At 45.1% G+C, this 17248-nt stretch overlaps 1 protein-coding gene across 1 annotated transcript in view; it reads right to left on the bottom strand.

Moving 5' to 3' along the window:
- Positions 1–17248, bottom strand: part of LOC138259651 (sodium- and chloride-dependent neutral and basic amino acid transporter B(0+)-like) — a 485427-nt gene that overhangs the window by 83684 nt on the left and 384495 nt on the right. The window contains exon 15 of the mRNA XM_069207516.1: positions 13548–13657. Within this exon, the coding sequence (XP_069063617.1) occupies positions 13548–13657 (110 nt within the window). The remainder of the gene's footprint in view (positions 1–13547; positions 13658–17248) is intronic.

Below are 17248 nucleotides of genomic sequence, written 5' to 3'. Positions count from 1 at the left end.
CACTTGCACAACATACAAAACACTAAATTAACAAAAGTACACAATACACAACCACCACCCTCTCACATCACCGTACCCACACATCATCACAAACATTATTCATCCTTCACCACCACTACCATGTCCCCACAAAAACACCTACGTTTCACTGATGAGGAGTTGAGGGTCATGCTGGATGAAATCGGCAGGGTAGAGCCACAACTGTTTGGAGCACAGGTCCAACAAACATTGATTGCCAGGAAAACGCAGTTGTGGCAAAGGATAGTCGACAGGGTCAACTCAGTAGGCAGCCATCCACATAAAAGGGACCACATCAGGAAGAGGTAGAACGACCTATGGGGAAGGTGTATTTCATGGCATCATACCACCAGATCGCCGTGGACAAGACTGGTGGTGGGCCCCCACCTCCTCCCCCACAGTTCACATCATGGGAGGAGAAGGTCTTGGACATTCTGCATCCGGAGAGCCTGACTGGAATACCTGGGGGACTGGAGTCTGGTAAGTACCTACAACAGTCATGTCTTACCACTGTATTGTCCCTCATGCCTCCTCACCACCCAAATAAACTGAATTACCCACAGCACTATCTACCTATTCACCTAATTCCCCTCTCCTGAATGCCACCACTCCACCCAGCCCAACTGCTCCACAGCCCTTAGCAATGGCACATTAATAACTGCCAAATCAAATCACTACCACTCCCATAATGCACTAACACCACTTTTTGAAAACCTTGCATGTGCACAACACATCACATTTGATGGTTGTACAGCTAAAGTATAAGCTCCACCATCTAGCATGACCTAGTGATGACCAGTACATGAAAATTACAGAAATGCAATGGCACACCCACAATAGCATACAGTACAACATACAGCTACAGCTGAGTGACCATTCCAAATGGGCGCAGATCAAAGATCCCAAACCTGAAATAGACTGAACTGGTTTTGAATGTAAGATTGCTGAGTCGAAGCACATGAACAACATCCAGATGTAGGACTTTAATCCTTGCATACTCAAATACTGTGCACCCACTAATACACAATTGTGTATTATCCAGCTATAAAGTGTGACATCTAGCAAGCCTCACAAATCACTAGGTGGCAGAGGTGGACAGTCATGTCAATTATCAGACAATAACAGAATGCATCTGCTGTGCAATCTGTACCAAACCTGTATGACATCTCCAAACATGGAGCATGGCAATCAAGTCACAGAGTAGGATGTATAACAAAGGTGTGCTGTGCAGCATCTGTCAATGTCATTGCAGGGAATCATGTAGAGCCACTGTCATGCATCCCATTAAGAGATAATCTAACACACATGCCAAGCTGATCCCTGTGTCTCTCTCCCTTCACAGGTATCCCTGTCATTGCCACCATGAAGAGGATACCAGACACTGCTACTCCCCCTCAGCAAGAAGGTCCCAGTGAGGACAATAGATCTGGATGTCTGGACAACGACCAACAACCTGGCCCATCTGGGACACCTGGCTAGTCAATGACTCCCTGCTTCACTCTTCCCACACCAACACCCCCACCCCTGGTGCAACCAAATCCCAACCAACCAGTCCCCTCCGGCCTGTGTTCCAAGGCCAGTTCAATCAATAGGGTGCCCCACAGTACAGGGCCCTGAGTTGAACCTTACCATCCCTGACAATGAAGGCTCTGTTGCGACTGGAGGTGGGTACACTGTGTCGGGGCACAGGCACCTAGGGGTAGGGTGCATGGGATAGATGCTGTGGCCAATGAGTGGGGCCTCAAAGGAACTCCACTAACCAGGAAACCATCTCCCAAGTCCTGGGAGCATACCAAAGTTACAAGGACAGAATGGGCTAAATAATCACCATGTTGGGGGAGAACCAAAGGCTGCAGAGGGAATACCACCCGGAAGTAATTAAGCAGTGGTGAGCACATAATGCCATCATGACTACCATTGCATGGGTACAGAGGGACATCAATACCACCCTCATTGGTTTCTCTGCTCACCATCAGGCCCCTTCCACTAGCAACCTAACTTCTGTCCCATTTGCATCTGTGGCAGCTAGTGGAAGGGACACCCTGCCAGGGGAACCACATGCCTCAGACACCCCTCCTTCTGTAGCTGAAGAACCCCATGCAAATGTGGACGTCCACCCAAACATCCAGCTGGAGCAAATGCCAAGACCTAACCCACTGCCTGGAAGTGAACCTCTCCTGATATGTCACCCATGTGTGCCACTGAAACACCCTGTAGACTGTTCAGATACCTTACTCAATTTTCCTAAGGCACAAGGACACTGGACCTGTCTAACCAACTGGTGTGACTGCTACTCTGATGAAACCATCTACCCTGACCTAACTCATCACCCCTTGTCTCCTTTTACCCCTTTGATTTTGAACGTATTCATCATGATCTGCACAATAAATCACATTCCAGCACAGCCACTGTATTTGTGTCTTTAGTAATACCTCACCTAATTGTTATGCTTGCCAACTGTGGTGAGGTCATGCCCCCCTGGATTGAACAGCCAATCTAATGGTCATCAGGCAGATCCTCCCACAGCATGAAATATCATACAACAGAGATGTCACAGGACAGGTGTCAGAGAGGTTGCAATCCATGACAACACTATAGTATAGTCAGTTTTCCAATATTCAAATAAAGCATGACAGAGAGAGCTATCAGGATGGAAGGCATGGTAGCACACAATGTGTACAAATACAGGTAACAGATGTCATGGGCATGGTAACCCACCTACAAAGCAGGGGCACCCAAAATTTACCTACATTTCACAAGGTACAGATTCTTCACATACACATGATCTCATATCCCATGGTACAGACATATGACATCACAAAGGACCCAGTACATCAACTATACACAAACATAGGGCCTATACCTGGAATAATGTTCTCACTGATTTGTCACTTTGCAGTCATCTGCACCTTGCACAGCAACATCAGATTACAAACACAGTTAGGGCCCATGGTCAGCACACACTACTCCATCCACTGTGTAGCCAGAGGCCATGATCCATTCTTCACATAAGTGCCACATACTTCAACTGACATGAAAAATGCCACTTCACATTCCCCCAACCCAGCTGGTAATAGGTAAGGACGAACCTGTCACATTTCCACGTGTATAAATGGAGTGCAAAATAGTTAATATCCCACTCTAACTATTTCCAATTCACCTACTACCTGTCATTAACAACCTTCATGTCTGTCATTTACTAACATTAGCTACTGACAAAGAATACCTCAAGCCATAGGTTGCATAGCCAAACGGGAAAATGCAATTTAAGTGAGTGGAAGGAAACAAGGATAGGAGAATCCAAGAAACACAGCTCAAGATTGGATAGTCTATTCCAGAAGTGAATAATAGGATCAGATGTACCAATACATGTCAGAGCTGACCCTTCATTACACTGAACCTTGCAATCTATCAGTCAGCTTCCACAACTGACAAATAGGTATTGGAGCTCATTACTTCATCACTGATGTATCTAGTCAGGAGGTGTTATGGCATACATCCCCATCAAAATGTGCACATGCAATACTTGTAAAGGTCTACTTCACATACCTGCATGTCAGTGGAAGTACTGATTGATGAGCTCTGTCCGAGAGTCAACTACTCCTTCTTCCTCTGGCTCTTCATCAGTTGCCACATCTGCTTCACCATCCACTGGTCCTGCTGCCTCCTCCCTCATCTGCTATCAATGGTATCTGACGTCTCAGGGCTAGATTGTGGAGCGTGCAGCAGGTAACGATTATCTGACATACCTTGTGAGGCAAGTAGAGGAGGGTACCTCCAGATAACCCAGGCACCTGAATCTTGCCTTCAATAGCCAGAATGTTCACTCTATTACATGCCTTGTCCTCCAGTGGGCCTCATTGAAACAGATTTCCCCTGGCGTGGCTTGGTACCTCTCTGGTGTCAAGAGCCAAGGAAGGTTTGACTAGCCAGAGTCACCTGTGAACGCAATGTAAGAACAAAACATAAATAGCTACAGTAACTACACATGATGCAATGACAGGTGACATTACACAGAAACACCAGATACAATGCCTACTTACAAAGCAACTAGGCCCTTTTTGTTTTTAGTTGTGCCATCAGATGTAGGACATTGCTGTGCCTCATTATGTAGGAATCGTGCACTGATCCTGGATATTTGGCTGTGACTTGTAAGATGTACTGGTCTGCCAAACACAACACCTGTAGGTTGATTGAGTGGTAGTTCTTCCTGTTCCTATACACCTGTTCACTGGAAGAGACCAGGGCTACATGGATGCTATCAGAGGCTCCTAACAATGAGGGATGTGTCCCATCTCATAAACGTCTGCCTTCACAAATGCCAAATATGCTCTTTGGGGGAACCTGTTGTAGCTGTCCAGGTGCTTCAATAAGGCACACAGTACATCCTTCAACACCAGACTGAACATGAGCTGAGACATCCCTGATGTTAAGGCAACAGTATTCTGAATGGACCCTGTAGCAAGGAAGTGTAATGCTGACAAGAACTGAACAATGGGAGGTGGAATGCGAATGGATGCCATCGGATCTGGCTCCAACTATCTACATAGCTCCATGATGGTACGACGGTTCAGGCGGTATGTCTGGATGACATGCCTGTCCTCCAATATTGCCAGGTCCACTAATGGACGGTACACTGGAGGATGTCTCACTGTCCTCGTGGCAGGGTAACTAGGTTGAGAGGAGAAAATATACTTTGAGTTATGCAATATGCACACATCACCAACATATTGTATATTATCTGACAATTAATATCTGCAGAGGTGGCGTAGGACTGCTGACATATATAATGCAGAATACAGATATGTACCAAATTAACCCTCATTGCTGCAAATTGCCTTACATGTGAATTGGAATGTACATATGAAACATATGTTATCGTACATGTGTGGGTGACTTTGCTGTCATGTACTCATCATTACACATATGTATCGGTATCTACCCATACCAAGCCCTGGCCTATGTACCACAGAGTTGCTTTTCATTGTTCTCAACAAATAGCTTGAACACGTCATTGTGTAAAGATAGTCACAATATATTGCACAACTATGAGGGCCCAACATACGTTTACACTGCAAATAGAGGGAGTAAGTGAGTGATGCCGATTATTTTGCACATCCATCGATTACATGTGGCCAAAATGACAAGTGCCTGATCTACTTTAGTGGACAGTTTGAAGTGACCTAGGTCTGCTGGCAGAAGTCATCATGGTGGTAGGCGGTTGCAACCACTGTGCTACTTGTCATTGGTTAACATTGCTGCCTATGGCAGACTGGGCCAATGGGCATGGCCGCCGGTGATAACGGTCCTGTACGTGACAGCTGTGACCGCCATTTTCTACAATTGTGCTCACTTGACACCGGACACTGTTGCTAGAAAGACCTCCACGATGTGAGCTGCTGTGTACTGCCTCTGCAAGCCATCATGCCATGTCCTGCAAGTAATAGGGCCACAGCCTTCACCTCCAAAGAGCTTGAGAAGCTAATGGAGGAGGTCCTACCCCTGTATGAATAGCTATATGGGGTACTAGAGGAACAGGTGAGTATAATGGCCCAGCCATGTGTGATATCTGTTGTGTGTGACATTTCTTCGGGCATGTGAACTGGTTAGTGTGTAGATGCATGCAAATGCCTTGTTGTGAAGGCGTGTTAGCAAAGAGGATGGGTACATGTGCCTATTTGCAGTGACAGTTGTGTAGTGACCAAACCTATTGGCATGGTGTATGTTTACATGATTTTCTCCATTTGTCTGTGTCATCCATGCAGGCAAACACCCATCAGAAGAAGGGGATATGGCGTACCATCTCCAAACAAGTGCAGACCCAGGGGGTCCAAAGCCGGCAGAGCATCCATTGTCACAAGCAGTAGGAGGACCTGAGATGCTGGGCCCAGAAGATCACCGAGGCCCAGCTGGGGTTGTCCTCCCAATGAGAGAGGGGTGCCCATCGGACCCTGACTACCCCCTAATGGCCTGCATCTTGGTGGTGGCTTACCCTGGGGTGGATGGGCATTTGAGGGCAACACAGTAGCCACAAGGGCGTAAGTACTGACTGCATCCTTGTACTTGGCTCTGGTTGTATGGTGTTTGCAGTCACACTGTAGCAGCTGTGACAATATTGTAGATGCCACATGTATGTTGGTTAGTGGGAATACATAGTACCCACATTGCCTGTCTATTAGATGTAGATCTGGCATTCAGGGTTTGCTATGTGAACGTTTATTTTATCTGTGTCAAGACTTTTCTATGACTGTATGTGGAGATGATCAGATGAGAATGCCACATGTGAGTCCACCCAACCATTTAATGGTTGTAAACTGAAGTTTCATCCTACCTATAGAGTATGTCCAGGTCCATCCTGCGATATATGTGCTCTATTTGCTCTAAGGTGTCTGAGCAATCCCATCTGTCTGGATCGCCTGTATTAGCAACTGGGTGCCTGCCATATTTTGTACAGGGGCTATGTAACATTTCTAATGTTACTGGTATTGATTCCATGTGAGGCAGGCCTCGCCATCACTGCACAGATATGGCCAGGATAAAACTGTACATATAGGTCTGTAAATGTATCCCCATTGCCCCATCTTTTTCATACTATGGGGTCTGTGAAGGTAGTAAAGGAAGGCTATTCAACTGTGGGTGTGTCATTTGCCTATTTTTCCTTTCACATGTATCCCAAAGGCTTTGTTCCCTAGGTGGTAAGTCGCTAGGCAGAGCTACCCTATCACTATATGCAATGTCCATGCAATGTATACCAATGTCCTACCAATTACAGTTACACGCATGTTCTTATCTGCCTAGATCATGTCTCAAAGGTTACTTGGGGTCACAGGTAAGAGTGTGGGTCAATCATTACTATCTTCTGCCTAGATGATGTGGACAGTTTGAAAAGGATTTGTCATAGAATGACTTCTAATTTCATTGTATGATGGTTTAGCTGTACTATACCTTCAAAGACAGGTGTTGCTGTGGAATATGTTGTCAGTGCAATGTCAGTCGTGCAATTCCATGTGTACATCATGTGTTCATATCTCTTCAGTTGGATATGTGTGTTACCTGCCCTTAGGTACAGCTAATCACATGTCAGGAAAAGTGTGAGTGGTGCTGCTTTAATCATGTGCTCATGGGTTGGAACTAACAGCATGTCAGGTGGTATGTTAGGTGCTCTATGAATCTTTTGTGGCTAGCTAATGTTTAGGTGTCCTTACACTGTACTCAGTGATTGTCAGTGGGTGTCTCTTGTGTGTTGTATAGCCCACTGTAGCTGCACATGCATGTATGTAGTGATATGTTGTTTCTGTGTACAGTGTTTGCAGAGGTTCCTCTGGAATTAAGTGCATGTTGTCACGTGACTGTTTTTCAGACATGTATTATACACATCAAATGTCACCTGTGTGGTAGTGCCTCATGTTGTGGCTATATCAGTTATTGTTTCCATTATGGCATATATGTACAGAGGGTTCAGCCAGGCATGCGATTTGAATGGCTGGTGCTGTATTGTCTATGAATTGAGTTTATTTACCATTATGGACATTACTTAGTGGCAAGGACGGGTAGGTGTAGATTCTATAAATCCATGTTATAATGTGATTAGTAAACTGTTTTACCTACAGATTATACAAGCATGGAGGGTTTTGATCCTGATTAGGACTGATTTTCTGCTTCAGCCAGGGAATTATGAGCATGCTGACATACCTTTTCAGGTGATTTCTTAGAATGCTCCAGTCATGCCACCACATTTGGATAATGATGTGTTTAAGAGGGTAGCCATGAAGGGATGGATAGGAGTAACATGATGAGACATGATGGAGGTTATTTGGGTTACTAGATGACATAGCCTAGCCAGGAAATGTATGACTACAGTTGTTCTTGTTCTAATGTGTGTATGTGAAGAATGTGATAACCCCCTCTCTCACTCTCTATGTGTTCCTTCCTCTATCTCTATTTATGAGCATCCGCATTGGCAGGTGAAGGAGATGGGGCACCGGCGAGTGGGGATGCTACTGGACATGGGACCTGGAATGATGATACCACCGACAGTGAGGGACCCAGTGGCCTGGAGGGCAAGGGTAGTGTCACAGGGAAGGCCGGATCTTCTGCTTCATCATCCTCAGAATCCTGCTCCATTGGACACTCCCAGGTGGTGGTGGACCATTCTGGGACCACCCCAGCACCGTCTTTGTCTGCCACCCACCTTACTACCACCACCCTCCCTGTAGCTCCCTACCCAGTAGTCCGTGCTGCTCACCCAGGAGGTTGGGCGTCTTCTTTGCTGCAGACACCTCTGCCCAACCCCTGTCAACCCTACTGCCCTCAGTGAGGAGGCTATTGACCTCCTGAGGTGGTCCTCTGTGGGTCAGTCGACCATTGTGAATGCCATCCGGAGCCTGGCAACTAAAGTCCAGCAGAGTAATGCGCTCCTGGAGAGCATTCACAGTGCACTGGATGGTCTACAGAGATCCTTTCAGACTCTGGCCTCCACACTGACAGCAGCCAGTCACCTTTGTCTTACGTCCCCCATCTAACTTTCCCAATCCCAAAACCCCTCTTCTCCATCCCAGCCAAAGCACACAGACAGACAAGCATACATCCACCACAACATTAAAGGGTACCACAGAAAAACACAAGAACCACAAGACCCCCCACCAGCATGCACACAGACAACACCCACCTGCAGGCACACCAACACTCACTACCTGCACTGACTCCTCCACCACCCCCATCTTCAGAGACACTACACAGGACACACCTGCAGATACCACAGCAACATTCCCGATACAGCCATAACTTCTATCATGCCCACGTCACTACAATAGCAGACCTCAGGCATCCACCCTAGTTACCACATCCGTAGCCACCACAACAACTGACACAACTACATGCAGCACATCTACCATACATGAAGTCACGACCCTAACAGACAGCCACCCATCTACCACTGCATCTCCCAGCACCTCCACCCCCTTCCTCCCAAAACACAAACTTTCACACTCACCCACTCAACAGACACCCAGCATACACAAGTATATCTCACACACACATGCACCCAAGAAATCCACCAAAACACCTCAGACAACCACTCCCTCCACTCCCAAACCCCTTTGCCATGACTGTCCCTGCATATCTAAGAAGTATTTCCTCTCAGAGCTGAACCTTTTCCCTACTCCTCTCCCATCCCATGTGACCCCTCGAAGATCTGTGTCCCTATCCATGTCTAGCCCTTCTGCCTCCAAGCCCTCTCCTGGCCCCCTGCAGGTACCCATGGCCCTCCCCCGCTATGATGTCAACCCCTCCCATGAGTTCCCAGCCCTCCCCTAAGCCTCGATCTAAGCCTCCCCCTCCCAAGTCCAAGCTCAAGGATCCACCTCCCAAACCCTAACCCATCTCCCCCTCAATCCTGTCCTGTGAGGTCCTGTCTGCCCCCTTGATGCCCCTACCTGTGGAGGTTGTATGGCAGTCATAAGTCAAGTAGTGGTACTGGAATGTGCCATCGGCGAATGATGCACACATTTGATTGGACTGGCCAATTGCCTACTCATCTGGACATAGTTAAATATATATTTTATATATTGCTTGTCATACATCTGGGCCAACCAGTTGTTGGTTCCAAGTTAATATTTTTGTCCTGCCTTTCATTCCTTGTGGCTGTTTTGGCCTTGGCTGCTTTAGTTTGTCTGTGAGTTTGTTTTGTGTGTGTGTTGATAGTGCTACCAGTTGTGTCTGGCCAGCATGTGTGAGTGTGTGCATTGCATTAGTCCCTCTGTGATGCCTGTGTATTGTGTGATGGGCATGTATGTGTTAATGACATGGATTAATGTTGATATTGTGTGTAGTGAATGTGTTGACATGTGTTGCTTCAAGTTTTGTGTGCCCTTGTGGGGCATTACTGTGTGTGCGAGTGTGTGTGTTGATTGTCATGTCAAATCTGTTGTGATGTGTGTTGGCGGGGTATGATGTATGCCTTATATTATGTATGTTTGATTCTGTGTGTTGGTTCTCTGGTGTTGTTAGGTTGTACTGTATGTATGGTTTGTCAAGTGGAGGTGTGTATTTTGGATGTATGACGGTGATTTCGAGGTGTTGCGGTAGTGGTGTTGTTGTGTCATTTGGTTGTGTTGTGTGTTATACTGTGTCTGTGCTGTGTATCTGGGCGTTGGTGTGTGTTTTGAAAGTGTGTGTTGGCTGTATTGCGTATACTATGTATGTTCATGTTTGTATGTGGCTGTGTGTGGGATGTGCGTGTCAGTGTGAGGGTACATATATGTGTGTCACCATCGCTACCCGTTCAGGATGTGTATGTTGTGTGCGCGTATATACATTGACATTGTGCAATGGTTTCAGGTAAGTGTGTGTACTAATGGTTGCTGCTGTCGTCGCTGGTACTGGAGTCGTTGGGCGAGCAGGAGCAGCGGGAAGGTGTGTTGCTCAGGTTCCATGGCTGCTCAAGATGGGTACATATTCCTGAAGGTGAGGGTCTCATTTTATAGAGTGAGTTTCTTCCAATGATTTCCATGGTTGTGCAACCGTGGCGGAAACCTTGTCGGTGTGCATCCTCATAATCTGCCCTGTGGGAACATGCTCTCCGCCGACCTGACAGTGGTTGCCGTCATCCATGTTGAACTGACCGCACTGGAGGTGCCAGCAATGGATTTGCTGTATTCACTTGGGAAGACCATCATGGTCATAATTTGGCAGTCTTCTCCGCCAGCCTGTTGGCAGTATGACCACCAAAGCCAACATGGGGCCATGAGACCGTCAAACTCATAATGACTCCCCATGTGTCACCCAGCACAATCTATGCTTTTTTTTTTTTTTACAATTTTGGGATTTGGGGCGCTGGCTCATCTGCTGCTCGGGCAAATCTACCATACTTACAGTATCCCAACATTTCTGAAAACTAGACACCTGAGAGTGGTGTAAATTGTGTGGTTGTCACAAGGTTTTCCTACCCAGCAGCTCTTCTTACTTTGGCTACATATACACATATTCTGGAATAATGCAGAGAGCCACAAAAGTACCATTACGTATTACCCCATATCTCCTGAGAAAAATGGCACCTCAATTGTGTGGGTGCCCAAAATACAACATTTACAGATCAAAGTTTTCATTCAAAACTGACCCTTTTTGGCTTTTGGGTAGGTTTGGATTTTGGATCCTACCCACCAAACATGAACAAACATGCACATTTCTGAAACCTAGACACCCTGGAATGTCAAGGGTGGCATGACTTGTGTGGATCTCACAAGGTTTTATACCCAGAGGCCCTTGCGAGCTTCAAATGTTGCCCAAAACACACACTTTAACATATTTCTGTGAGGACAGTTTCTGGAATCTGTTGGCAGCAACAAACTACCTCCCACCCATCATTCACTCATATCTCACAATAAAAATGGTACCTCACTTTGTGGTTAAGCCTGGCACCTACAACAGGAAAGGGCCCAAAACATAATATGGAGACATCAACATTTGCGGTTCAAAAATTATCTGATTTGGCAATGGAGGTAGTTGCAGTATTTGGGTCCTCTCTTGACTGTCACTCAGGAAATCCTACCAAACCCAAACAATTCTAAAAATTAGACACTCAGGTGAGTCCATGGTGGTGTTCCTTATGTGGGTCTCATTAGGATATGTTCATTCTGATGTTCTCTTAGATCAGGGTTCTGCAAAGTCAGTCCTGGAGAGCCGGGTTCATGCCAGGTTTTTAGCATATACACATTTAGACAAAAGATGTTTCAGAAATCTACATTTTTCTAAATGTCGATATGCAAAAAATCTGGCATGGACCCGGCTCTCCAAGACCGACTTTGCAGAACCCTGTATTAAGTAAATAGTTGGCCTTTTAAGTTCTGTAATAGATCTGGCTATTAGAGTGGGAGAAACAGCTTCAGCCATATCCATTAAATATCCTTGTGTTTATTGATAAGAACATAATAATCCACTGAAGGTGAACTTGTGCCATTATGTTGTGTTTGCACTTAGCAAAGACAAACAATAAAAATAATAAACAGCTTTCCCTTTATTCATAAAATATAAGAGACCAGACATATCTATACAGATTATTGTTTCGATTGCAATGTTTGCATCTCTCATGGACTCTTGTTAATGATAATTTTTAACATCTCTGACTAAGGAATGTTCTAAAGATCACATATTCTTTATTATTCCTTGGAGTCCTTGCAGTGTTGGCTGTCATTATAACAATGAGTCTGTTGGATTCGGACAGCAACACCACCGGATTGTGGGGAACTGAGCCCTATTCCACACTGCGTGACAACTGTTGGCCTAACCCTTCCAGCCAGCTAGCAGTATCTCATTAGTACCCAAAAGTAGAGGTGATTTGTGGCAGCCATGCACAAGACATTCTGATTTCTCAGGGAAATAGGGGTGGAACAGATCTTGCCCTTTTCACTCAGTTACATTTGTTTCACACATGCAAAGACAAACAGAAGCAGGAATTGGTTCAGTGAATTTTATTGAATCAGCTGCTTTCTAGATAAAGAGGAATGTACTGCAATAATAAGAAGAATGAAACATGATAATAGCAGGGCAGTGACAAAAAAAAAGTGAAAGATAAGTCCCACCATAATGTCACAATGGTAGGTTTTAGAATTCCAACATACATCACTAAAGTTCTATATTATAGCACAGCAGTGTTAGCCCTAATCCACCCTTCAGGACCCTTTTGAAGGCACCATCCCCCATACCTGAATATGGTAGTAGTGAAGACGGCTGTTAGTCTACAGAGAGTCTTCGCCCATGTAGGTGGAAAAGATGTCTAATCTCAGCAGACAGCTGCAATGAAGTGAACAGCATGCAGTGGCAACTTCTGGCTGGAATTTCCCTTTAACGTATAGGGGGCAGAGAAGGTTTTATAATACAACTTCTGGTGTTCTATGAAAACTGCCCTAACGTAAAAACACATATGTTTCCATGAAAAGACAGGGAATTTTATGTTCTACTCTGTACCAACAACATTATCATGTACAGCCTTGAGCAATGCACAGAGTAAAAATGTGCTAAAAAATGAAAACAATTTCTAGACAGAGCAAACAACAGATAAAAGAATAAAAAATCACAGCAAAATGAAGCTTCTGCTAAAATAATAAAACAAATTGTTTTCTAGGCTAAGGGGCATAAGCTGCAGGCCTATGGCTAAAACATCGTGGACATAAAATGCTGCTAAAATAACGTCACAACACCCTTCTGTCAATGGCTACCATTTATCCTCAAGGGCTTGCACACTCATATTAGTCCATAAAATAATTAAAAGGCGAAACGTCTTATATGGTCTATTAATATATTTATTGTTGCAGGTTTAGATAATATGTACCAAACCCTGTGGTGCTTCCAGACCTCAAAATGGCAGTTGGAAATGTTTGTGAATTGGAAAATATGCAAATCTGCAATCATGATGAGGCGCAATCCTGCGTGTGAAGATCTATTGTTTTCACTTTATAAATGGGGGCCTGTATCTTTATCTATTTAGTAAGATTTGCAAATGTAAATGAGGTGCATGAATCGCAATCACTTACTGTCACAAGTAATGGGGATATGACAAACCAGCATGCTCTCCAGTACAGCCAGAAAATCCAATGTTTCTTTCCAGGCATCATTTCTAAGTCTTCTACAAATCTGTTCACTCCTAATTAAAACAGAAACACAAATGTGTATTCCAAATTATTGGGAAGTCAAATAGCTATTTGTAAATGCAGTTCAGCATGTTATTTCAGTTTTATGAATGATAGCATGATGTTTAGATTTTACCTGTATGGCACAATTACAGGGAGGCCTAGAAACATAGGGGTTAATTTAGAGCTGGCTATTGAAAGGGCATGAAATTTGACTGCCCAATCACTCAGTTTACTGTTCTTTCACCTCATTTAGAGACAGAGAAAGCATGGTGTTTCTAATATTGGAGGACTAATAAGCTCAGCTGTAAAAAATGCTATCGCTAGAATACAACCGTGTGGTCGCATTTTTAGTCAAGCCGAGGCAGCGCATATGCGCTGTCTGCAAGACCTCCTGTATTCAGCAAAAGGGCTTTGATCGCACCTGCTGCTTACTATAGGTTGACTCCAATGTTCCTCTTCTTTGCTATCTCTTAACTGGTTTGCGCAGATGATTTGTCACTTCCATTTTTAGCTGAGGAGCATCGGGCAAGTACCATATTCTTACACTTTAGCTGTTTATCTGTTCCTTTCAGGGACTACTTTTTTTCTTGGATTCTCGTGTTACACCGTGGGTCCATGATCATGAGCGTTAGTGATTTTTCAATTTTCTGGGTGAAAAGGACGTTTTTTTTTATGACAAGCATTTCCCTGGCTCAGCACAGCACCCGCAAGGTTGCATTACATGCCTCCTAAAATATGCACACAGTAGTATAACAATTGCCAGTTAAGATTTACGGGGCAGGTGTGAACAAGCACTTCCCAGAAGTGTGCATGTTTTGTTTCCTTTGTATTTACATGGGACACCCTCACCTCGCCATTACTGAATGGGCCATTGAGAGTGGCCTGTGGTGACAAACTCTCCTCCCCCGCCTATCTTACTACAGGGCCACACCCTCCCCAGCCGAAGCTGGGATCTCCCCTGCAGCATGAAATGAGTAGATGCGGTTGGCTGGGAGCCTGGCCTGTGCTGGCGAATTAGCCCCTTTTCACACAGAACACTGGGTGACAATAGTGTTCCCATTAATGTGTGCCTAAACATATCATCCCGTGGTGCCTTTGCTTTACATTTGTCACTCCTATTGCCAGCATACCTCACGCACAGTGTTTTCAACAGTGTTTCCCAGTTCCAGATTGTTGCACTGCAACTGACATGAGCTGTGCACAGTGCATGCTTTCGCTTCCCTGGGGTTTACACATGCAGAATGTAAAGGATGTGGAGAGACGTATACCAAACTTTTTGGGGCTTTTTATTACAGAGCTGAATGAAGGTAAGAATACTCTCCTGTTTCTTCGGTGTACAGCATAGAATGAATTTTATCAGGCTTTTGTTTGGTTTCTAATTCAAAATAGTCTTGAACACAAATGTCATAATTCATTCATATACAAGCTGTCACCCCTTCTCTCCCTCCCACATCTCTCTGACCATAGCCCTTCATGTCCACACCCGATTGTTGCAAGCTGGCGCAGCTCAGTTGTCATCATCTGCAGCCCCACCCTGACTCAACCCACCTTCCAGTGGTGGCTCAGGCCCTCTGGTTATGGTGAAGCCAGAGCCCGTTCAGAGTTAAGCATGTGACGAGCTACAAGCGCAAAAGACTTTATAGTGCAGACTGAGTTGTCTCCAAATGCTTACATAGGTTAACGCCAGCCTCTGTCTGCTGTTAGTTCCTCTCACGTGCACAGCCTCTCCACATGCTCCATGCTCCCCAATGTCTCTCTCCAGGTCCCCTCACACTGCGCACGCCCCATGCTCTCTTACTCTCTCTCCACATGCCTGCAACTCCACCCACTGTCTCACTAAAACCCCCGCACAGCTTTCCAAAACTCCTCAAGTGGTCTGTAAAAGAGCTCAAGTAATCTTACATCTTTTGTCCACAAGCCTCAAATGCATATTTGGAAATTACTAAATACTGTGTCAATAAACGTCAACAATATTTATCTCCAGGATCGCCTTTATGATCCTCAGCATCCTTTGACTCAGTATCAGTGCAGCATCACTGCCTCAGCATCAGAGCAGCCCTAGCACAGCATCACTCAGCCCCACCACAGCATCACTTAGCACCAACACAGGGTCTCCTCAGCATCGCTCAACACCACCACAGCATCACTTCAGCATCAGCACAGCACCTCAGAGTAGAGTTCATACACTATTTCATACACAAACTACCTATTCCTCTCTATCTTCCTTTATATCAATTCTACACAGATCTCACCCCATCTAACCAGGATGCCACATAATTCCAATATAGAAATACACTCCATACCACACAATCCCACCCCACAAAAATCCACAACTAACAATTCCAATACAATCCACATAATTCCACTCCAGGTCACTTATATCCATTTCTGTCTAAACGCAAAACACATGGCTAAAAGGCATTGTCATTTGCATTGCCAATAGCGCTAACTCTGACAAATGTGAGACCTATTGCATTGCATATGCTTGTTAAAGCATGCATTCAAATGCCACAGTTAGTGTGTTTTTTCTTCTAGGAACAGCATGTTAGTGGCAGGTGTGGAGAAACATGAGAATGGCCCCAAGACCTGGATGAAAACTTGCAGCACGTTAAGCACAGTGAATTTTCATTTTTCAAAAATCAACCCCTGCTTAGGAGGTTTGTCTTTGAATAATGAAATAAATGCCAGCCTGCAGCTAAACACACTGCAACAAACCCCACTGTTCATTGCCTTTGCAACCGCATTTATTTCTCAATACATTAACAACTTTCCAGGTGTGCTGTCTTCTACTGTACACATAAACATTTGAATACGTGTTATAGCATTTGTAGTAGTATTAGAAGGGTCCCCACACATATGGTTATCACAACACACATCCTTGTGCAAGGGTATCTGCATCAGTGCATGGCAGTTGCTTGACCTGGCATCCTTGACGTGGCTTCCCCCAAGTATTTGCCTTTAGACCTCATTTTTGCAGGCCTTATGTCTCTGCAGACCTTACCACTGCTAACCAGTGCTAAAGCACTTCTGTTCTTTCCCTAAAACATGGCAACATTGGCTTATACCCAATTGGCATATTTAGTTTACTTATAAGTTCTCAGTAAAGTTACACTGCAGATGCCCAGGACGTGTACATTTAATGCTACTAGTGGGTCTGAAGCAATGATTGTGCCACCAACTTAAGCAGCACTCTAAACGTGCCCCAGGCTTCCCATTGCAGGGCCTGTGTATGCAGTTTTAAACTACCATTTAGACCAGGCAAGTAAACCTTTTGCCAGACCCAAAACAAACTTTGTAATACATACGTCACCCCTTCTGTAGGCCCTGGACAGCCCAAAGGGCAGGGTGTGATGTATTTAAAAAAATCAACAAAGAGAGGGACTGGGAGGTTAATGGTCCAGTGTACGGTCTCCCTAATAACTAGTCATGCAAAAAAGGTGTACACTGTTCCAAGGAAGAAAGAAACTAGGGGACGTTAATGTTGAGGAGCAAGAGCCCTCACACATCCAGGAAGATGTCATGCTTCATCATCGGGTAGCTCCTCGTCAGACCGGCGCTGCAATGTCTGACGGGCTCCCCATTAGGAGGCTCTTTGCCAGAGA

This window comes from Pleurodeles waltl, chromosome 2_1 (genome assembly GCF_031143425.1).
Source record: "Pleurodeles waltl isolate 20211129_DDA chromosome 2_1, aPleWal1.hap1.20221129, whole genome shotgun sequence".
NCBI lineage: Eukaryota > Metazoa > Chordata > Amphibia > Caudata > Salamandridae > Pleurodeles > Pleurodeles waltl.
Note: the sequence above shows the minus strand (reverse complement) of the source record. Positions and strands in the feature narration are given on the sequence as shown.